We start from the raw sequence: 23463 nt of genomic DNA, 5'->3' as shown, positions 1-23463 counted from the left end.
TTTTATGTTTTCAAACTTTGCCTAACATTAACGATTAAAACAATAGATAAATCCCTCACACTCACAAAGTAACTTGTTAGAAGAATAGAAAACTCAAGCAACTATCACGAATATGTTTGATGAAATCTTCATATTTACAATTGGATTTCAACCTAATGGTAAGGTAATTGCAAGTATTTTTCTTTTATGGTACCTGTTAACAGAACTTTTTCTAAATATATAAATTAAGGTAAAAAGGTAAATCTTCGTCTTTACGATTAGTTCTTAACCCAAGCTTTATGCTAATGCTAAAGAGCCCTTTTTAAAAAGATTAATATAGGAAAGAAAAAAAACAAGAGACCAAAAAGGAAAGAATAAAACAGTGATTCCGCAATATTCTTGAAAGTGTGAATTTTATTTAAAGAAAGAAAGAAAAGGACATTGGAGAAAGGGAGAGAGCGGTGAAAAGTTTGAAAATATAGTATAAGGTATTCTATTCTTCTCACATGCTTCTCTTTTTCTTCCTCACTTTCTCTCTTTTTCTTATCTTATTTTTTACCAAAATTTTCAGATCAGAAAAGGAAAAAAAAGAGATTGTTAAAGAAAGGTGACTAAATTTACGCCGTATGTCGTCGAACCATCAGTCAACTATTTTTATTTTTTTTTGTATTGAGTCAAGTAGATTACAAGAGTCTTTATCACTACTCGAGGAAAGAGGGGAGCTTGAATTTTGAATTTACGTGTTTTGAATTTTAGAAAAGACTTTTTATTGAAATTTGAATAAATTATTTATACATATTAAATGTATTTCTGAATATAATTTCAGTATTTGAGCCAAAATTATTGAATTCTGTTGAACCCGTAAGCAGAAATGTAATGGCGCCCTACTCGAGGAATATATAGCACTAATAGTTCTTCCAATCAAGATTCTTAGATGTGTTTGACCATATCGTTAACATACTAAATCAACATGATATAAGAGCAAATAGAGGTCCTAAGTTCGAGTTTTACCACATCGTTAAAAAAAAAAAAAAATTACTTTGAAATTTGACTCATAAAAAAAATCATCCCGCAAGTGAAAAAAAGTGTTATAGATAAAATAAATTAAAGTGTATTTTTCCTAGCCATTGTAGACTATACTTTTAAATGAAAAGATCACATACTTCAATAATTAAATGTCCGCCGGAAATGTATATGATCTTAATCACCATTTTCATAATGAATACCCGATCAATTTCATTTGACTATATATATCACTATCATTTATTTCCAACTTCGTTTAACTGCTATTTCATGGTATGTACTGGACAAATATATGACAAAAGTAGTTCCCAATTGAGAACCCAAAATGTTAACCCATATATTAAATTAGTCTATAGTGAAAAGAGTTTAAATTCAGCTTGCACTCAAGAGGTCAACAGAGTAAGGCTGGTACGAATACGATGCGACTCTTTAAATTATAATAAAGACAACATAGTATCACATTGCTCACTGTTTTTCAAGTACAATTTGATCTTTGTTTAAACTGTAGTAACATTATTTATATAATTTTTCTAACGGTCGTAAAACTGTTTAGGAACAACATCAATACAGAAAGAAGCCTCGAAGGTTTCATGCAGTAAACAAAGAGGTCCAATAAAGCTGCAACAAAATTTAGTTAATGTATATCCTAAAAAATTGGGGTTTTAGCACTTAGCAAGCAGCAATAGGCAAATAGAGCATTAGAAAGTTGAAATAAATATACCAGCCAAGATGATAGTGTAAGACACTGATAGGGCTGCAATCCATAGAAAATGATAGAACCATAATACGCTATTCCTCCCTCCTAAAAAGGTGAACACAAAGGGGGACCCTTCCCCCCCCCCCCCTTCACTTAAATTTATTTGTCAGGATTACATTATTCCAACCTCCACTAGGTGCAACCACTTTTTCTTGCTTTGGGCCCTGCCCCCTCCCTTCATCTTTTATTTCAATGCACTCTATGGTCATGACTATTGAAAAACTTATTCTCGATATTTACGCCAAGTTACATCGATTTACTATGATTAACTATAAAAGGTAAAGATATGAATTAACTAAGTGTAGTTAAGTGATGGCAGTATATATAAAGACATATGTAATGTGGTAACATATTCATTGAATTGGTATAAATATTGAATGCTTAATTTTACAACGTCCAGTACCTCACCGGTACAAAGAAAATCCTCCGAAGGAATTCCATCCAGTACGGGTCTTTTCTATTTCCTAAATATTTCTCTAGCATAGGTGAGAGGAATAGAGAAAACTTGTAGTAATCACTAGACTGTAACTCCAATGTCAAGAATTTAATTAGAGCAAATAATGATTTGCCATATGCTAGATATACAAGATGCATGAATAGAGTTTGCAAATTCAATCCGCACGTGTATGGTAACCTCAAATTGCAGTAACACAAAAAAGAAAAACCTTTATCTTCCATAGCTATGAATATTATTTTGAGGTACAAAACTTGTCATGATGAAGCATTGAGTTTTCGCATCTACCAATTCGGTGGTAAAATAATCAAATTAAATTCAAAAAAACAAAAGGTTGATGCAAGTAGATAAGTAAAGAAAGAGAAAAGAGTATCTAACAGAAAAAAAGGAGACAACCATGCCCAACAAGGGCCAAAACAACACAATTCCGTTCTCAAAGGGCCCTACCACGTTTTTCTTTGCCAAACAGACAGCTAGCAAAAAGAGGATCTACCCTTCATACACCCAACACCAACTGCACCTCAACCCGAAACAAGTTGGGATCGACTATATAAACTCTCACGGCCCATGTCGCTCCATTCAAACTCAGTTCAGGCCAAAATTATGTAAAATAAAAAGAAAAATAAAAAAATATCTGGAAAGGATCTTCCCCCTCATGTCAAACAAGTATATGTATAGATGCATTCACACTAATGATCATCCCTAAAACATCTAACTAGGACCCAGTACTGGTAGAGACCCTTTCAGTACCTGAAACCTCTAGGTCCGGACAAGTTGACAACTAGTAACCAGCTTCCATTCATATTCTGATTAGCATCAGAGGTTGAAAATAAATGATTGTCTAGATGAGGTCCTCTTTTCATGTGGATGTTGCAATCGAGGCGTCTGTCGTAGGCTGTCTATTAGGGAAACCAAATTCCTTGAACAGACCCTGAAGTATAGATCAAATTAAAAGTAGACACAATTAATGGAATACTCCTGGAAATCCAAAACTAATTACATAGTTTAATGTAGCAGAGATATAAGCTTACCATAGCATCGTTAATTGCATATGTAACACAATAGTGCTCCTGGAATTGAGTTTTCAGAAATAAAAACTAATGAATTAATGATGAAGAGGAGCATTATACAAGATAAATAAAGCAGAGAACTAAAGTAAGCATTTTGCCCCAGCATAATCTGAAAAAAGGAGGACCAGCAAATTGGATTAAAAAAAAAAAAAAAAAAAAAGAATCCAGCCTTTCATTAATAGACACAGTTGCAAGAAGAAAATACTGAATGACTGCATGAACTTCTCCTTTGAGCATAAAGGGGACTAGCAAATTGGACCACAAATGAAACCTTGGGTACTTCGTGATTGTGCATCACAATTCACACATTAATACTTGAGAAAGATACTCTAAATAAACTTCTCTTCTTCGACTCTTATACCTTTTTTTTAGAAGGTTCGGCTCTTAACCTTTAGCTACTCATCATCTTAATAAAGTTACGAAACCTTCAATATGTAGGGTCGGATGCATTTTCTTCTCATCCTTTTCCAATTTCCAAGTTATATCATGGCGTCTTATAGGTACAATATCTAGCAGTTATAGATGGTTTGCGTTACAAAAAAATAGACAATCCAATCAGCGAATCTGGAAAAAAGTGCTCAACTTTCATGATGGTACAGATAAGGTCACGCCATTCCACACAAACTGAATATATTTTGCAGTCAAAATCAGAAGAGTGATAGAAACTTACCTGCATCATATACCACTCTTCAAATTCGTCAAATATTTCCAATCTTTCAATCCTGTCCAGAGGTTCACATACAAGTATTTGAGGACTGCCCTGGTTCTTTTTTGGTGTACGTACGTGTGTGTGTGTGTTGGTTTTTTTGGGGGGGGGGGGGGGTGGGTGGGGGGCTGCAACAGTTTTACGTTTCTCCAAGTGCAAAGTAGATACAGTGAAAAGGTGCACACAGAAAAATTAGGAATCAACCTTTATGCTGGGAAAAGGATATATTAAAATCTAAAAAAGGTATGAATATATTTCATGAAAACCATGGTACCTTTTATACAATAGAAAGTTTCTAATAGATAAAGCTTCTATTGTGTTTCATAGGGAAATAAAAGCATATTTTGTTTGTTCTAAAGATACAAAGAAACAACTGAAAATCATATATGAGACCAAAATATTAGCATCGGGTCAGCCTAGTGGGATGCTTATCATTATCTTCAGATGAATCATATCATTCCCTTGTTTATATATCAATGCATCAGAGCAATGAAAGCTCATACTAACCTGCGTCTTTCTTGAGCTTCAATAAAATCACTATAAACCCGTAGCATGTCCCAAGCAACTGCTTTCTGCAACCAATCAATAACAAACCATTAGTTGTAATTGCGTGTGTGCTTTGTCCTATAAACAATTAATTAGCTAGAGCTTCAGCACCTGTAATCGTTCAAATTATCAGTGATTGCAAATAGGAAGTTAAAATGCTTGAGCCTACAACTAATGAAGTTCAGAGGCAACTAATGCATGCACTTTTTATCTAACCTGCTATAGCTTAATACTAAATGGATAATGAGATCACTCATTAGCCTTATCTATCCTATTGGATGGTATTCCTACTTTTTTCTTTTGATTAGTACAAGGTGAATTTTACTTTAGAAAACTGTCAGCCAGTACCAAGATGGTACTGCAGCCTTACAAAAAGTATCAAACTGGATGCAGATCCCTCAAACCTGAAGGGATTCTAGGAAATCAAGCATCACATCAACTTCAAAATCAAAAGAAGCACTACACCACATTTTTAGGTTCTAAATACATCTATTTTTACCAGAACTGACATTTTCCTCCCTTCCATAAAAGCACCTTCAATTTCTTTCCAGCCATACTGTCCACATAATACAAAAAGGAATGCACAACTAAATCTTTTTCTGCTTTTTTTCTTAAAGGTTGCCCTTGCCAGCTGCACAAAGTTTGCTTGATGTTGACAGGCATCACCAATGAATCCCATGTAAGTCCAAGAACATACACCATATTTTCCAAATGAAATTGCAACACAATAGTAAATGATTAACTGTCTTCCCATTTTCTTTACAAAAGCAGCACCAGCTGCATAGGTTAAAACCCTTTCAAGCCTTATCAAAAAAAAAAAAAAAAAAAGTTAAAACCCTTTCTTTGCACATTTTCCTGTGCCAAACATGCTTCATGCATCACAATCCAACCAAAGCAAGTAACTTTGCTTGGATCCTCGGTCTTCCAAATAACTTACCAGGGCTACACACTTTTATTCTCTTCCGGGTCCTACTTTACAAGGAAGCTAGTCATTAATTCTCTTCTAAGCTTTAAGACCTTCAACAAGAAAGGCCAGTCTCAGCTGAAAAGTAAATCTTCTACCATCCCTGATTGCAGAAGATGGGGTCACAAGACAAATGGTTGGAAATACTGCAGGTCTGTATAAAAACTAAAATATGCACCCTACACCTGGAACGGAAGGAACAGGTATACATATGTGTGTGTGTGTGAGAGAGAGAGGTATGGTGATTTAACATCAAAGGTCTAAGAAGCAGTTTTGAAAATTGGAGATACCTGCCATCCTTGATCAACAAATAGATTTTCTTTCTCTTGTAAAGTGGGTGTAGCATAAATTCCTAATAGTCCACAGCCTCGGCTCTGAAAAAGGAAAAGAGGTATTATAACTCTGTTCCACGGACACATCAAAGAAAAAAGATAATCAGCAAAGAATACCTCCAAATTCCGAATCATTTGCTGGCCAAAAGCATCATCCGGATGGATCTGTCAATAAGCCACACAGTAGAAGAAAGTCATTACAATAAATCAGCAAGGCATCCACAGTACCTTAGGACAGTAGAGCAGTAGAACTCAAGTCGAAAGGACTAAGGGAGGGATCAGGCCTATGAACGAATACAAGATTTAACTTAATAGTTTCCACAACCTGCTCATACAAGAAAAATATTGCCGTGGAAAAGGTTCTTGCAGCCCATCCAACAATAGCACGGCTTGAATCAGGATCCAAATATATAAGAACGCATTCTGCAATTATAAATGTTGGCAAACTGATGATAACATCAGAATGTGCAGTTAACCCTAATCAGGTATGAACTTGGACATGTATAAATGATCAATATTTTCAAAACATGGGAAGGAGAAAAGAGAACAAGATAGTTCTAAATTTGAAAAGAGGAGAAATAAAGGAAGACAATCAAAAGAATACAATTAGCAGTAGTCTAGACTGCGAAAGCACCTAACAGCCATTTAGTCTGATACCCTTTCAATTGTCCAATACATGACTATTAACTACTGCATTCCTAGTGTAGTCCCTAGATTTTAACTATAAGCAACCACAACTGGCTGAATAGTGTGTAAACTTCTTAGTTTAATAGCACATCACAGTTTTCAAGTTACAAGTCTTTACATGCTACCGGACATGAGTCTTTGAACACCACACCTGTCAGCTATTAAGAACCTCAATCTTTTTTTTTTTTTTTTTTTTTTTTGGTGTGTGTGTTTTTTTTTTTGTTTGGGGGGTGTTGTTACGACCTTACTGAGTCTTCCCATTTTCGCCTTCTACATCATTGGTATCAATCCCGTATTACATACTCTGGAAAAAATTTACCCATAAATACAAAAAATCACTTCCTAGTCCATCATCAGCTCATACTGAATTTTAAAAGATCATGTCTTGTTCCTGAAATGACATTAGGTATATACTAGCCAATAATATTTACTTAAAAGGGAAATTTGAAGAGAACATAGACATCAAACAAAGGTTTCACATCAGCTGAGAACAATGACAAAATCAGGAATGGAAGTGCAAGTAACTTGTGAAAAGGCAGAACGATCTAGTATGCATATGAAAAGCTAAATACAAAAAGAGTGATAATCGCATCATCCACGATCACTTGTGCTGTGTTTCTGGAGATTAAAGACAAAACTGTTTAAGGAAAAATAGCAGGGAAGCAATGACATACCTGGGGTCTAAATTTGCTTGGGCTATAATATCATTTAAATTGTCTATGTTGCGCAAATCTACAGGCAGCAATTTGTAATGATCACTATGGACTTCCCCCTTTTCTGCATGAAAGCATAAGATTAGCTAGTTGTGCTAGATATTAGTTTTCCTTTTTGATAATGCTAAATAATATTATTGACAATGGTAAGGAATACTCCTGTACACAAGAGGTATGCCAAAAAGCAGAGAATCTACATCAGCTAGATATTAGTTCATTCTAGCTTTTGCAGAGAATAATGTCCAAGAAGTTGCAATAAATAAGCATTAAACTTTAAGAAACAGATTCCATCGAAGAATTAGATTCAACATGGACAAAGCAAGTATATCTACTGTTTGTTTTAGAGGTAAAAATATCTATCTATTAGTTAACTGGAAATAAAACTTCCTTCACAAATAGTTCGTTAAAAGTTTATAGTTAGATTCTAGAATCTAAGAGTTTCTGTGTGACATGACAACCTAGCTTCTTTGCAACCACTCTTGCCAGTCATTGCAGATTAATGTCCATAAGATTGTAAAGTGTTTAAAGTCTGAAAACTACCAAACATATTTTAGTTTTTGACGAAGGATGTGATCAAGTACAACAAAATGACCATTATATTAGTTGGAACTCCTAGATGATTCACTACATTCTGTGGATCCAAATCTCAGTTGGATGTTAGATTTTCCTTTTGGTTATCCTGAGTAATATCTACTGTCACTTTCCACCGTCATTAGATGCATTTCCCAGAACAAAGGACCTCCACAAACAGACAAGTTGCACTGCAACCCGCAAAAATAGACCAACATAACATTTAGAGAACTTACAACATTTTGAAAATTTTGGCATGTACGTTTCTCTTTATACAGGAACCAGATATCACACATCCATTTTACACCTCCTTTTCTCTTTCTGCCCCTCCTTTTTTTTAGCATTTTTTTTTTCTTTCTGTTTTAGTTTCCTTCTGCATTGCAGATTTGTTGTTCATGGGCATCAAATTTTAATAATTGAAGAAACCGAAAAAATCAAACTATCTTTTTGTTGATCTATATATGGATCTTGTAGGGATCACCCTGGTTATGGACTTGAGGTGCCTTATCATGAACATATTTTTCATCAGCTGTCATTATTCATGAATGGTTTCTTCCCATCTTACCAGCCTCAAGACATCAAACATACGGGTAAGTCAAGTTTTTTGCTAATTTTTAGTGTATTTTGAAGAATCTACACAAAGTCCATACCCTTATTACACTCATTTGACACAGGTACGTCAACGAAATTGAAGGATCCACGCAATATAGCATTGAACAGAAACTACCAGTAGTGTTTCGCATGTCCTCCCAGTGATTTTAAAATGAAATCTAGCTTTATTCATAACTGCAGGATTTTCCTGTGATAAGTCAAAACTTCATTGCTGAACATCATGTCAGTGTCAAAAGACTGTTCAAGTAATTTATCTAACGTCAAAGAGTCATCCAAGGCAAAAAGCACACCCTTAGGTCACAGGCGACGCTTTACGGGCCACTTTCCTTTATTCATACAGATTCAACTTACATAGATTAAAAATAGAATAGATTATAGTTGACTAATTGTATTTAAGAACATTGTGGTAGTTAACTGACATCTATTAAATGCTAGACCTATCCATCTCACAGTCAAAAACATGGTACCTTGCTAGGGAAATGCAATCAAATGTTTGCCCAGGTAAACGAAAGAGCGGGATCACCAATTTGGCAATCCACAAGAGAAAAACATTCACAACTTTGCAAGCGCTGAAAGAGTTTATTACCTGAGGAGATTGATGCTGTTTCGCCAACTTTATCCCTCAACTGACTATATGTTTCAATAAGAGCTGCCTTCTTACTTGTTACCTAAAAGACAAATATCGAGAGCTGAGCGCTTTATTTGAGCCAAGAATTTGCCAAAAAGCAAAGAATATCGCAGCCACATAGAAATAAAACATATCTCATTTATTATAGCAAAATGCCAAACTTTAAACAAAGTCAGGGGACTTAGAATTTGAAAATCTCACCTCAGCGAAATCCAGTTCCACGAAAAGATAAGGGGCTTTTCCTTCATCCTACCAAAAACAAATTTAGCTATTACTTCTTCTTTCCAAAGGAAGGAAATTATAGTAACCATCGGAGTGTATTAATTTGTATCGGAGAACTACATTAAGCAGCAGGAGCATTATCAGATAAATTAACATAAAGCAATACTCCACGTGTCAACCAAGTTCAACAGATCTGGCAGATAACTCAAACCAGACACTCAGATTTCTATGTACAGTAACCCGTTTGAGGCATCGGTAATGATTGCTCTTAACCTCCATTTTCTCTTGACAACTTCATTTTTGATATTTTCTGCGATTACATGGATTATATCTATTTACACAAATACCTTGATGATTTCCGCTCGTTAATACATAGCATCCAATAAGCATATCTTGCGTTGGTACGGAAATGGGATCCCCAATAGCTGGAGACAAAAGATTCATATGAGAAACGGGCCTACTCTGCTCGACCTGCCTTGATTGCCTAGCTAATGCTACCGTCGCAAGCAACCTCTCAAAGAATAGGGAGAACGCGACCCTTGTATCTAGATTATTCAGTTCGGCCGTGCCAGCTCAGAGCAATTATTTGGTTATGCTATTTTGGGATTTGCTTTAACCGAAGCTATTGCCTTGTTTTCCTTAAGGGTCCCTTAGAGAGGGAGGAATATTGATATTGATACATATGAATAGACACTGTCAGCTTGCCTTAGGACCAACTCCCAAACTAGTCGGGGTCGGGCAATGAAACAAAATCCTTTTTTGTGACTAAAATACAATTAGCCATCCCTCATATAAAATTTTCAATATTAAAACAGGCCACAAGAAAAGTGGCTTACGTGCAACTGAAAAAACATAGTGTCGAAGCCAGCTCCAAGTGAGAGTATCTGCTTCTTCGTATGGCCTTCATTTCCATCCTCACAATCGAGAAATTGATAGAGCATCTTGCGAAGAGCAGCCCAGCGGGCAAAATAACCTAACAATTATTAAATTGCATATCAACCCCAGTAAACACTAAGCACATCACATTAAGAAGAAGCAAAAAAAGGGATGGCATACCACGATTAATAATGGGAGCTCGCCTCAGCTCCTTTTTAACAAAGAGTTGAACATAATCATCTTTCATGTATCCTTTTTTCACGCATGACCTTCAAAATAAATACTCTATTAATTGGACGTAAATTATATACTCCGTCTGCCCAATTTATTTTGGATTTCAAGAGTCAAACAAGAAAATCTTTTTTCAGAAATTGACGATCAAGATAAAAAGTTATCAGGGACAGAGGGAGTATTATATCTCTACATACAGTTTGCTAGCGGAAGCGTCGTCGTTTGTGGCCTGAACGGCAGCTCTGTTGCTGCCAAGTGGTTTCGCCATCCTTAATTTGCCCCGAGCTTTGACAATTTGGGCGGAGGCTGCCTAGCTCCTTGCACTTACTCCTTATTACTTTTTCACTTCACTACAGATTATGTTATGACAATGTGGTCCTCACCTTTTCTGTTTCAATGTTCACAATAGCACTTATTAATTGTTTTTAATTTTAATCTTAAATTGTTAACTAGAGATGGGTAGGAATTTTTAATTTTAACTATTATAGAAACATGAGTTTGGAGGTGGTATCGTCGTCCACCTCCTTCTCATGTAAAAAAAAAAAAACGTGGACTCCATATTAAAAAATCAAGCAATATCTATGTAATTTCTAAAGTATCCCCATTAAGTCAATAATGGTGAATTCATTGCCACATGCGCATCAACCCGTGTCATTATTTGTTATGTTTACTAAAATAAATATACTTAAAATACTTATATTTTAAAATAAGATAGAATTTAATTACTTTTTCATTTTTATTTTTACTCCAATAAATGTGAAAAGATATTAATGCCATAAAAGGAAAAATAATATTAAATGGAGATCAAATAATAAATAAGGTAAATTAGTTAAATTATAATTCTAATTGACGTTTCCTTAAAAAAAGTGCAAAAGACAACACGACAAGTAAAATGAGCTGGATAGAGTACTTGAAATTAGAGTAAACCAAGAGTATTCATCAAAAATTAAAAAATAGTAGTTCTTCGTTTAAATAGAAAATCAAATTTCTACTTTTTGCTTCGTTTTAAACATACGTAAAATTAATTTAATAATTTGAACTAATGTAAATTTGATTTAATTTTAGAATTATCCAAATCAAAATTTGATTAAAAAAAATAATAAGTATTGTTTAGGTCCAATCTACATACATTAACAATAGAATATTTTACAACTTTAAATTAATTGAATTAAAATTCAAGTTATCAACTGATGCTTAAATATTGCTATTGTTTTGTCTCAAAGAGGGGAAAATAGTTTCCTTTTAAATAAGTCTTCTCTTTTAAAAAGTATTAATAAATTTTGCAAACTTTGTATTCGTACCGAACATTAATATAATAAAGTTTTGGATACGGAGCACAAACTACAGTGTTATATTAATCGTGTTTTGAACATACAACTCATTAGTAATACAAGTAAAAAGATTCAAGTGAATTTTTATTTAAAAAGTTGACAAAATAATGAATAAAATAATTGCAATTTGAGAAATTATATAACCAATTAACATTAATAAGAACAAATTTTGAAATAAAGGAAAAATATATGAGTCAAAAAATTAATTTGATGTGTAACTATATAACATAAACTTTAGTAGAGTTTAAATTAAATTTTAAAGAAAATACATTTATGATGTGAGACTACACGATAATATTTTCACTACATACATGATAAAAGTACTTATTAACAATATATCATTGTAATTATGAAAGAAGAACGAAGCAAATATTATATCATGCTAACAACTTTTCCGTTATCCTGTCGAGATAAATTACGCATTTGAATTATACAATTGAACTTTCTAATTTTTATTTGTGAATGGTAAATAAGAAATGATTGATCTTCAGGAGAATAATGTATAATGACTCACGGTTATTGTATAAAATACAATTCAATCTAAGAAGCAAATGTATATCTTTGCAAACCTAATAAATTTATAGCATTAAGCGATAGTAAAAAGCAAATAGAATGTTAGATTTTTAGTGCTTTATAACTTAAGAAATAATGTTCTCATAATTAAAAAATAATAAGTTATGTTACTTTATTAAATTATACTAAAGTTTTGGTTAGGACCAGTAGAGTGTAAAGATTTCAACGGAACAAAAACTTTGAGATGAAATGAAACCAAATAATTTTCTATACATACTTCTTCGAACGAGAATGTTGTCATACTAATATTATGTTTGTCGTTAGCTCATATTAGACTTCGCACGGGCATCATCAACATCTGGTACTACTAATAAGAACCCATTTGTCGATCTACTTACAAATTTGAATTAGTGGGACCAATCAACATTGGATACTGGATATTAAATAAAGTAGAAGAAAAAATAATTGACTACGAAAATATTTTTCTATTTCCCTTGGTATGACAGAAAATGTTTTTCTATTTTTCCTTGTTTGGTTGCACTAAATTCTTTTTTTAAATATTTACCTATGAATACTGTCTTCCTCAAATAAAAGAAAATGAGGTAAATAAATTCCCTATAAATTCAAAGGAAAATAATTTTCGAACTCAACGCCAACCTAAACTTCCACTTTATTGGTGGGGGTTCATTTTCCGACTTTCTAATCTCTTCTCCAATTTGAAAATGATGGATTCCTTTACTCCTGCATCATGCACTACCGTAAGCAAACATGGTCAATTTTTAAGAAAAAATTATTACCTCTGGCAGAATTATTTTCCATCCGATATTGGATAGTTTTATTGACTCTTCTATCTCTTTAATTAGATCCTCTTGGATTCATCATTAGCGTGCATTTCATTATAGGTTCAAGTCTCTTTCCCCATGGATTTACTTTCATTTAATAGTATTTGATTGTTAGTTTATCAATGCCTTTTTTTCTAATTGTTTCTCCCCCTCTAATTGTTACTGTTGTTATTAGTGACGTTTTTAGCTTGATTTTTAATCTCTTCTCCCTCTATTTCATTGTGTTTCGAGTTTCTCTATCTATTTGTCTTTCGGATATTGGTTGCTAGCGGAACGTCTATCTGATGGAGAACCTATCAGATGTGAGAGAGTAAAGAATATGATCAAGAAATAAAGAATTGTTAAGTTGTACTATGAAAATAATTTAAAAGTCATATTTCAAACAATACTATTTCTCGTATCTTGCTAAAATATCCACAAGTTGCTTATTTCCTTATGGCCAATGTAATGGAGGTTTCTGTCCATGCACCGTGTATGGCTGCCAACAAGTGAGATGAGAACCTTCACATATATAAGTTCAGCAAACATAACAAAAAATTAAGTGACTTCTCTGCTGAGCCTCGAAAGATTTATCGTCAAGCCTCTCTATAACAAGCACACTCTATAAAAGCATTTTACTATGATAGGCTTTTTTCTTTAGAACCGATTTCTTATGTTGTATTTTATTTCTAAAACGTCTTTTCAATTGTGTAGGAAAGATCCTCTGCCCAGTTAGCTTTCAAAAGCAACATTTTGAGAGTATGCATCATATCATATTTATGATCAAGTTCCCATAGCAAACCCTACAACAAAATGAACAGGATTAGTCAAAAGAATGGAAACAAAAGATTCACTGTCAGACCTCTCTATAACAAAACCACACCCTATGAGAGCATTTCATTATGATAGGGCGAGTTTTCTTTAGAAATATTTTTTATGTCATATATTACCTCTATAACAACTTTACAATTGTGTCGGAAAGATCCTGTTTCATAAGCAACGTTTTGAGAGTATGCATCATATCATATTTAGGATCAACTTCCCGTAGCAAACCCTACAACAAAAAGAACAGGATTACTCAAAAGTATGGAAACAAAAGATGTACCGTCAGATCTCTATCTAACAAAACCACACTCCGTTAAGAGCATTTCACTATGATAGGGCGAGTTTTCTTTAGAACCAATTATGTTATATTTTACCTTTAGAACAGTTTTTTACCTTATAACAGTAACAACCATCGTTGTAACGCTACACAGTTTGTAAAAATAACTATATAATAGTCCTACTTAAATACCTATTTATCTATTAAATTATAAATACCAAACAGCAATGTATTAAAAGCATATCTAAAGTACAAATGTGAAACAATTTAATTTCCAAGTGGTATCATGACATGTGCCTTGGAGTTTAAGTCTTTGTACGATACTAGTTAAGAATTTATTAGTATTGTATTAGTTATTTTTAAGTTCTAAACTTTTTTTATCTTTATAACATAAGAACAGCAAAAGATGCCTTTTTTGGGAAATTCTGTGTACAACAAACAATTGCTATATCAGGCAGAAAAAGGTTCGAAATAGAGAGGTTTGACTGTTTAGATTCATTCCTTTGTCGTCCACAGGTAGAGGTGACAGAGGCTACGAGCAATGTCAGCCGTATCTGTTGTCAACACATTATTGGTAGTGTAAGACAATGTAGCTTTAATACTTACCGGTTCATGATGAACTATCTATAGACAAGCAGAAACTTTACGTCCAATCAATTACTTATAACGGGTTTGAGCTGTGGGAATGCAAAAACAAAAAAACCTGGCAGGGATCGCTTCCCCCTTAAATAGGCTTACGCGGGGCGAATCTGGATTAGTCGGGCCCAGTGCGGGTGCCACCGGGTGGGAACCAAAATAAAAAAATTACTTACAATCTAGAACAGGTCGACTAATGAAGGAAGAAACTACCTCGAGACTTAAAGTTGTCAAAATGGCGGTGCACACACTGCTGTCAATGTTCACTTTGTGACGCCTAACTTGTTCAAGTAGCTGCATCACGCAGTCCGCAGGAGGGACTGAATCACCTTCTGGAGTCCCCCAAAAATCAAAAGACTCTTTTACTTCCTGTTTAGCAATGTCATAAAAATTTATATTCAGGAACAAAGAGGAATCAAGGAGAGATATTCATAATACAAATGTTTTAAGATATAGTATTATGTTTTAAGATATATGAGCCATACGGATGTAACAGCAGTCGTTATAAAAAGGCCACTATATATATACAGTAAATAAACAATATGCTGGCATACTTAGACTATACTCTGATTCTAGCTCCATCAACAATTTAAAATAGAAAAAAAGAGTTCAGTCGCATATATCTAGAAGTATGAGAACTAAAAACACTAAACTATGCTTCTGAACTAAGAGAGTGTTGATTGACGGGAAATGGAAGCCAGAAAATCCAGGGATTCACTGTCCCCCAAACCATTAAACTTCCAAAGACGAGGAGTCCCCTCACAATAAAATCCTTCTCGAAGGCCAGATATATCCTTACCAATTCCAGTACTGGATAGAATTTACCCGCAGGTAGACATAGCACATAAGGCAACAATAAAATGAATGAAAATGAACTATTCGACCTCTTCAAGGAATGAACCTTGCATATGGGAACATTGGCTGATTCCGTTATAGAAGCAAAGGAAGGTCTCTTTTGGCTATGAACATTTGTATGAAGAAAGGAGTCTCGCAAATACGTTGGAAAGAAAACTTTTACTCATTTCAGGTGGTTCCATAAGTATCTGTTTGGGCGAAAGTAGACAATGAAAAGCCTGATTTTTTCCCAAAACATTCAGATATTCTCTGGTACTGAGATGCAAAGAGTTTTTGACAAAAGATATTAAAGTATATCTTGATCTCTATTTGGAACCAAGATATTAGTTAAAAGCACAGATAAACCTGCAGCTAGGTGTGGTGTGGTTGGACGCTTCGTCACTTCAATTTGGTGACATTTTGGTGCAAGCACCAAAGCGCTCAAGAATGCACCTTAGTGCCCCCCCCCCCCCCCCCCCCTCTTCCCCTCCCTTGAAGAGGGTACCATTACATGATGAATATAGCTGGAAACAGGATTTATTAATAAGAAAGACATTATGAATGTATATGTTAGTTCTAAATATTAGGAATGCATATATTTAATATAAGGAAATAATCACTGAATCTGACTGATATAAAAATTCACTGGTTTGAAATAGAAATTAAAACTGAATATTTGCATTTAATCTAGAAATCAGCTCCATAAGAAGCTCCAATCTTTTAAAATCTAAAACAACCTAAATGACATCAGAAACCAAGCATGGAATGAACTGACAAAGGAATCTGGAACTCATATTGACATATTAAGGACTGACCTGGGATTGTGAAAATACTAAACAGAGAAGCTAGTAAATGCAACATACTGCCAACATCATTAAGCCATGGTTGCACTTCATGCTCAACAACAGAAATCTTAAGCACAAAAGAGATAGTCGATACGAGCACGGCTAGGGGTTCCCACCAAACACCATGCTAAGAGAGCATTGGATGCCAATGGGAGGTTGCAAATGAAGAGTTTAGTGATAGGTCACTAGTCAAAGTACTGCTTAAACCAGTCCAAAGAAACAAAGTCACTGGTAAATAGAAACAACCATATCCGTTGCCTAGAAAGTAAAGAAATTCTGAATGGATAAAATAATTCACCTTAATGAAGGCATCTGGATTAGGGCAGTTCTGCTTCTTTGAAAAATTTAAAGTGCACTTAGCTGCAGTGCTACCATCTCGGCGAGCAACTGCATTAAGGAATTCAACCAAATTTCTATTTTCGTACTGAGAAAGTTCAGCAGCCATGCCTACATCGAGGAAAACCACGCGGGGCTTTTTTGACTTGAATATATGTTTCAAAGAGGATTTTTGCTGCACTACACGCACAAGAATATTTCCTGGATGCAGATCCGCATGGAAGAAGTTGTCAACCTGAAAGAACGAAGTCTACTTTTTAAAAGAATGTAATCGCAATAAGAACAAAGTTTAATTCTAAAAAAAACATATGAAGAGCTTACCACAAGCATCTTGAGATGTGCTTTGCCCAAGGTATGAGCAAGAGCACTCTTAAGTCGTTCATCATGACCCTCGAGTCCATCGACATAGTCCGCGAGACCTTTCCCTTCCTCAAAAGTTTCCACCAGCACGTCGGGATGTACATTAACATGCTTAGGGAAAGAGGCGTGTTTCCATCTCCGAAAAATATAATTAAAACGACTCAGATTGTCCGCTTCTCTCCTAAGGTCAACTTGCGACATCATAAAGACAGAAAATTGCTCGAAGCTTTCGTCCAACCTAAGCCACTCAAGTGACGGTACGAACCGGGATATTTTTGCAATTATATTGATAATCTTATAATCTCTTTCAATCGATTCGACAACTTCTGGGTGTCTAACCTTCAACGCCACTTTGATGGGCTTGATCTTTCGACCATCTGGGTGTCTATGCTTCAAGAAAGCAGTGTGCACTTGAGCTATACTTCCGGACCCAACGGGGCTCTCGTTGAACCCGTCGAACATCTCCGTGAGCATGCTTCCGAAAGCTTCTTCAATGGCTTTTATCGAATGGGCAGAGTTATGTTGGGGAGCTCTCGATTGAAGCTTTGACAGCTCAGCACGCAAGTCTCGTGCGAACGAATCTGGCCGTGAAGCCGCCCATTGGCCCCATTTTATAAACACTGGACCCGCGCTTTCAAGCGTCCAGAGAACAACCCGAATCCAGATTTTCCTGAACTGAGGTCCCAGAACATCCGCAAATCGAGCCATTGCGATGCACGGAGAAAACAGGATCACCAAATGAAAAGCTCTTACCAAAAGTTTAGCGCATTCGAATACCGTTAAGATTAGTCCAGTAAATCCATATTGTGCACGCAAAAAAGATGCATTATTCCTAAGGAAGGAGAGGTCCATACCCGGCAAGGCTTTTGCCAATGCAGGGTTCTTTTGACATGTTAAGGCAAATATACCGGGAACATCGGCAAAAGAGCGGCACAAAGCCAAATTAACTGCTTGGGCGATTCTACTTAGCGGAAGAAAAGTTCTTCTTTTGTACAAAGAAGAACTCAGCAAGAACCTCCTCCAAGCGAGTCGGGCATGATGTGCTCTGGCCGAGAGTATCCTGTGAAAATTGTTACACAGACCATCTTGTATTCTGTAGCTAATAAGCATATCCTCTAGGAGAAGTAAAATATCTTCCCTTGTACAAAAAAGTCAGCAGATTTGATTTAAAATTACGTGACCAAGTAGCTGATGGCATCTTGTTGTAGAGACCGTTTTGTGATTTGTACCCGCTAAATGAAGCACATCCTCTAGCGGAAGATGTGTATTGGCCGTAATATCTGTATCGAGAAGAACATATCCCAATCCTAAAAAGCAATCCATGTTTTTCTTTTGCATAGTCCCTTAGATGGCTCTTTTCAACTGATTGAGCGATTCTTTTGATATAACCGATTGTAAAGAATCTGCATTAACAGTCCAAAGTACAATTTTGAATTACAAAAAATTAATGCACTCTGAGACAAGAAACCTCCAATGCATTCAAAAGAAAAATAAAGTGCTATCCAAAGTACCAACATGCATAAACAACATCCATTCGGAAATCATGAATGGAATAAATAATAATTCAAGAACAACATGTTACACTCCACTTGTTTTTCTTCTTCCTTTTGTAACTGATCATGACAACTTGTCAACCACACATTGATTACCGTGCTACTCATTTTGTCATTCATATGCACAATAATTCATGTCTTCTTTTCTAGAAGTAAATCCAGGATTTGAACTTCATAGGTTTGAGTTATGGATTCTACTACAACACATTTAATATACTGGGTTCGAAATCTATGATTAGTATTTATACAAAAGATTTTTTACCACACATCATATATAGGGTCCAAAGTAGTCAAAAGCAAAAAGCTCAAAAGAATGCCCAGGTCAGTTGGAGCTTTAAGCACATGGCACAACTAAAGCGAGGGTTTAGTGGAAAAAGGCGCCAACAAGGATATATTAGAAAATAGAAATGTAATGCAAGGATATATGACTATTAACATGTACAACAATTATTTTGGACAAGAGAATGGAAGACTATAATTAAGCTATATGTGTGTGTGTGTGTGTTTTGTTATGCCCAAAGACAGAATCCATCGGTGGAGATACACACGTCCTAGCACCTTATCGCCTACACTAAAGCGTCGATTAAGCTAGTCGAAGCGACACAACCTAGACTTCACCAAGCTTCGAGGCTTAAGCGCACTTTGAGCGAACTTTCAAGTTTCAACAACACTGAATTAGAATATGAGCTAAAACCACTCGGTTTGCTAACCCGTAACTAAACACTACATCCACTCCTATTCTTTCCCTTCTTCATCTTGGGTACTTACTATTGTTCAGTAAGATAAAAGTATCTCAAACACAAATTTTAGAATAAAGAATGGGAGGTTCTTCCAATTAAAACCCAAAGCCCTCACGAATCTAGAAAAAAATTTCCTCCTAAATGTACCTCACTTCTTATTTTTATTTTAATAACAGTGGTATCGTTGGCGTAGAACCCCAGTAAAGCACACATGTGATCGTGATGTCACGGGTTCAAGTTTGTGAAAATGACCCTCTGGCAGAAATGTAGCATAAACTGCATACAATAGACCCTTGTGGTCCGGCTCTTCCCAGACTCCGCGCATAGCAGGAGCTTAGTGCACCGGGTTGCCTTTTTTTTTTTAAAAAAAGTTGATATCCGGACCAACTTGCGTGCATCTGTACTAAATTCCACTAGGTACCTACAACCTCTCGCCAGCTACAGGTAGTGAGTAACTCTAGTTCATCAAAGCTTAAACAGATGGAAATAAATCATTACTTGGTTTTGTCTCTGCCAGAATTCGAACCTGAAACCTCATGATTCTTCGCTAACTTCACTGACGAGTAGGTCAATTTAGTGAAGTAAAGAAAAAGGTATTCATCAGTTATGAATATAAATCAGTTTGGTTATTTGATCAAAGAAAAAGCTAGTAACTACGTCCAAATGACATAATTATTAACGGGAAGAAGTTAGGCAATAATCATATAGCGGATTCTCAACTAATTTTGGAACTAAGGGGTCGTTTGTTTTGAAGACAAATTATCTTTGGGATTATATTTGTCATTTTAATTATTTTATCCTGGAATAACTAATCCTATTATTATTATTCCACTATCTAGTAGAAATAACTTATCCCGGTACTAATTGGTTAGTAACCAAACAAGAGATAAGTCAGTACTAAATTTTTAACTCAGAACTATTTATGCTTGTCCAGCATACCAAACTGAACTAAATGTATAATAATTAGTTCACCCAAAAGTAAGAAAATGAGAATATATGAAAAAAAGCAAACCAGCAATTAATCAAACAATAACAAATTCAATATAGAAATAATAACACAAATTCCATAGAGGGGAAAAACAAAGGACCTTGACATGACGATGCAAAACGGATTTCAAAAGGCTAACATGCGCGGGAGGAGGCCACTGGCTACGTAGACGAACATTGACCAAGAACAAAGAGAAAAACGGGGTTTTTTTTATTTTTTTTTATTTTTTGTATATATAATTATAAATGTAACAGCTGGAAATGGAAAAGTTGCTGTGGCATGTCTTATGGGTCAAGAAACACACTGATTAATGTCACCTCATAAACTGCAAATGCTTTAAATCCTTTTTAATAACTTGATTTTAAAAAAATGTTTATATTAGAAAATCATTTTCAATTTTATCGTAATGAATGCAAATCTCAATTATTGAAAATTCATATATATACACACACGTGTAAAATATTAGATCGTTTAGATGAAAATCATGACAAGTGTGTGAAGAAGTTGTTATCTGCAATAGAACAAGCATCAATCTCGTAGGGTGTGTTTGGTACGAAGAAAAATGTTTTCCTAAAAAACAAGTGGGATTTTTATTTATTTTCTAACGTTTGGCAAGTAAGGAAAAAAATTACCCCAAAAGCATTTATATTTAATATAGCAAACATTATGAGGGTGATTGGGTGTTCGGGAGTGTGGGGGGTGGGTGGGGGGGAGTTGGGATGGTCAAGAGGTTGGGGTTGGGAGCGTTGAGTGGGTGACGAGGAGATAATGAACTTGGAATGTCACTTGTTTTCCCTAATTTCATTAGGTAAATCATTTTCCTCAATTTTAAGAAACTTATTATTTTTCTAGAGAAAATATTTTTCAAAAGTTTTGACCGAACAAACATGGCAAAATTGAAAAACATTTTCCAGAAAATGTTTTCCTCCGTATCAAACACACTTTTAGAGTTACTAGTTTTATATTCCTAAACGTTCTACACAAATCTCACAATTAGCTTCAAAAATATAGAACTCAAGTGACCTTGAGCTAGCGTTTGGCAGTAGATTTTGAAGATTTATCTTTAAGTCTATGTTTGGCCATAGAATTTGGATCAAATTTTGAAAATCTGTCTTCAAAATTTTTGAAAACTGGTCCAGATCAGTTTTTGGGTTTTGGACTTCCACTCATAAAACTTTAAATTTTTTCCAAGTAAAATGCATGCCCAAACACAACTTCAACTTCCAAAAATCACAACTTCAAGTTTCAGTTTCAAAATCTATGACCAAACGGGTGTCTCATACATGAATTTGAAATCATGACTTGAAATTATTGACTTGGGTAGGGGCTGATTTAAAGTTAAATTTTATTTGGACACGTAATTTAAATGTCAAAAATTGTACTTTTTTAATAAAAATAAAAACCCCACTGTGCTCCGACTTATTTCTAGAATTAGAGTTCGATCGCGACTTCCTTTTTTTTTTTTTTTTTAGGGGGGGGGGGGCGATCAAGTTCCTCGCCTGCTACCACTTGTGAAAACTATAAAAAAAATTGAAATCTTGTACAATCTTACCAAGTGATCAAATATAGTTCACAAGCAAGATATCCGAATATTCGAAAGCGCCACATTAATAAATCTCAAATCTTCATGTTCCATTTGTAAATAAATACTTACGATTATATGCTATTACAAATTTTTTAATTGCACATAATTTTACAAAAGATCTTCTGGTCCAATAAATCAACAATATCAATAACTAGCTATTCTTTAATATAGTCCTCCCACATGGTAGGAACAATCTTTTCACGTCAAGCATGAGTCTTTTTTTGCAAAATTTAAAATTATAATTTTTTTTACAAAATATAAACTTATAGGTCAAGTTTTTTTTATTAAAAAAAAAAAATTGAAATCACAAATTTGGAACTAAAATTCTTCCTTTTAAGTGGCTTTATAGGACTAGATAATGAGTTGTGTTAAAATTGTTAGTTATAAAATATTTGTGAATGGAGAGACAACTGTACCTTTTTCAAATGCTAAGGGCCTGTTTGGAAAGCCACCTGGTAATTGGAATTGGTGTAATTACGAGGGTAGTAATTATACAGTAGTATAATTACAATGACCTGTTTGTTTATCATAACGTAATTACAGTGTAATTACAAGCGTGTTGTTTGGTTGCACAAGGGTAATTACATAGACAGTTTAATTTAAAAATAAAATTTAATTATAAAAAATTTAAAATTAATATTTAAAAAATATTGCCTTTATAAATGATATTAAATTAGTTATTTAATAATACATTATTTCTTGAAAATATATTAATTAATAATCATATATTTGTAACTAATATTGTAAAAAATAATTGATATATATATTTTTCAAATTAATATTTAATTTTAATTGATTATAAATTTAAAAGAAGACTTTTTTTGTGAGAACGTTATGGATTGGATGTTTGACAAAAAAATAATATTAATAAATATAATGCCATAACATTATTCAAATGTTTGACATAAAAAATCCATCAAAACTAAGTGAAAAATAAACAACATGTAATGTGAAAGCAAATAACTTAAAATTGGAAATATAACCTAAATTCAAAATTCAAAAGAAAAAGTTCAATAGAATACTCTTATGTCAAATTTTCAACATTACATAAGTAAGTTCCAACGTAACTTAAGTAAATAATTCAAAAGAAAGGAAAAATATAAGTCTATAACCTCATTCACAATGAAATTCTACTTTAATAACGTCACTCGTTATATGTCAAGTTTGTTAATGATTCATTCTTTTCAATATTAAGAGGTGTAGTTTCAAATATTAGAATAATAACACGGTATTCATTCTTTCTAATATTAAGAGGTGTAGTTTCAAATATTAGAATAATAACACGGTTATGCTAAATGACTAAAATAAAAAAATACGAGCAATTACATGAAACCACAAGAAGTAAAGGTTGAGAATAAGAAGAAAGAAAAAGAAAATAAATGATATAAAAAGAAAAATACATTTTAAAAAATAAAAATAATTAAAAAGTAAAAAGAAAAAAGAAATTAA

At 34.2% G+C, this 23463-nt stretch overlaps 2 protein-coding genes across 2 annotated transcripts; both read right to left on the bottom strand.

The window, feature by feature from the left end:
• Positions 1-2745: 2745 nt before the first annotated feature.
• LOC132064134 (leucine carboxyl methyltransferase 1 homolog) lies at positions 2746-10732 on the bottom strand. Its single transcript, XM_059457026.1, has 13 exons — positions 10568-10732; positions 10320-10408; positions 10100-10236; positions 9243-9290; positions 9000-9081; positions 7193-7295; positions 6157-6277; positions 5949-5996; positions 5790-5873; positions 4497-4561; positions 3954-4005; positions 3245-3283; positions 2746-3144 (listed from the first exon to the last, which is right to left on the bottom strand). The coding sequence occupies exons 1-13, from the start codon at positions 10636-10638 to the stop codon at positions 3073-3075; spliced, it is 1011 nt and encodes a 336-aa protein (XP_059313009.1). The 5' UTR covers positions 10639-10732; the 3' UTR covers positions 2746-3072.
• A 2754-nt stretch (positions 10733-13486) lies between these two features.
• Positions 13487-20611, bottom strand: LOC132062673 (uncharacterized). Its single transcript, XM_059455207.1, has 6 exons — positions 20530-20611; positions 17110-18551; positions 16751-17023; positions 14987-15142; positions 13986-14089; positions 13487-13838 (listed from the first exon to the last, which is right to left on the bottom strand). Exons 2-5 carry the CDS (start codon positions 18256-18258, stop codon positions 13988-13990), a joined length of 1680 nt encoding a protein of 559 aa, XP_059311190.1. The 5' UTR covers positions 18259-18551; positions 20530-20611; the 3' UTR covers positions 13487-13838; positions 13986-13987.
• Positions 20612-23463: the final 2852 nt, after the last annotated feature.

The sequence above is a fragment of the Lycium ferocissimum genome, chromosome 7 (genome assembly GCF_029784015.1).
Source record: "Lycium ferocissimum isolate CSIRO_LF1 chromosome 7, AGI_CSIRO_Lferr_CH_V1, whole genome shotgun sequence".
Lineage (NCBI taxonomy): Eukaryota > Viridiplantae > Streptophyta > Magnoliopsida > Solanales > Solanaceae > Lycium > Lycium ferocissimum.
Note: the sequence above shows the minus strand (reverse complement) of the source record. Positions and strands in the feature narration are given on the sequence as shown.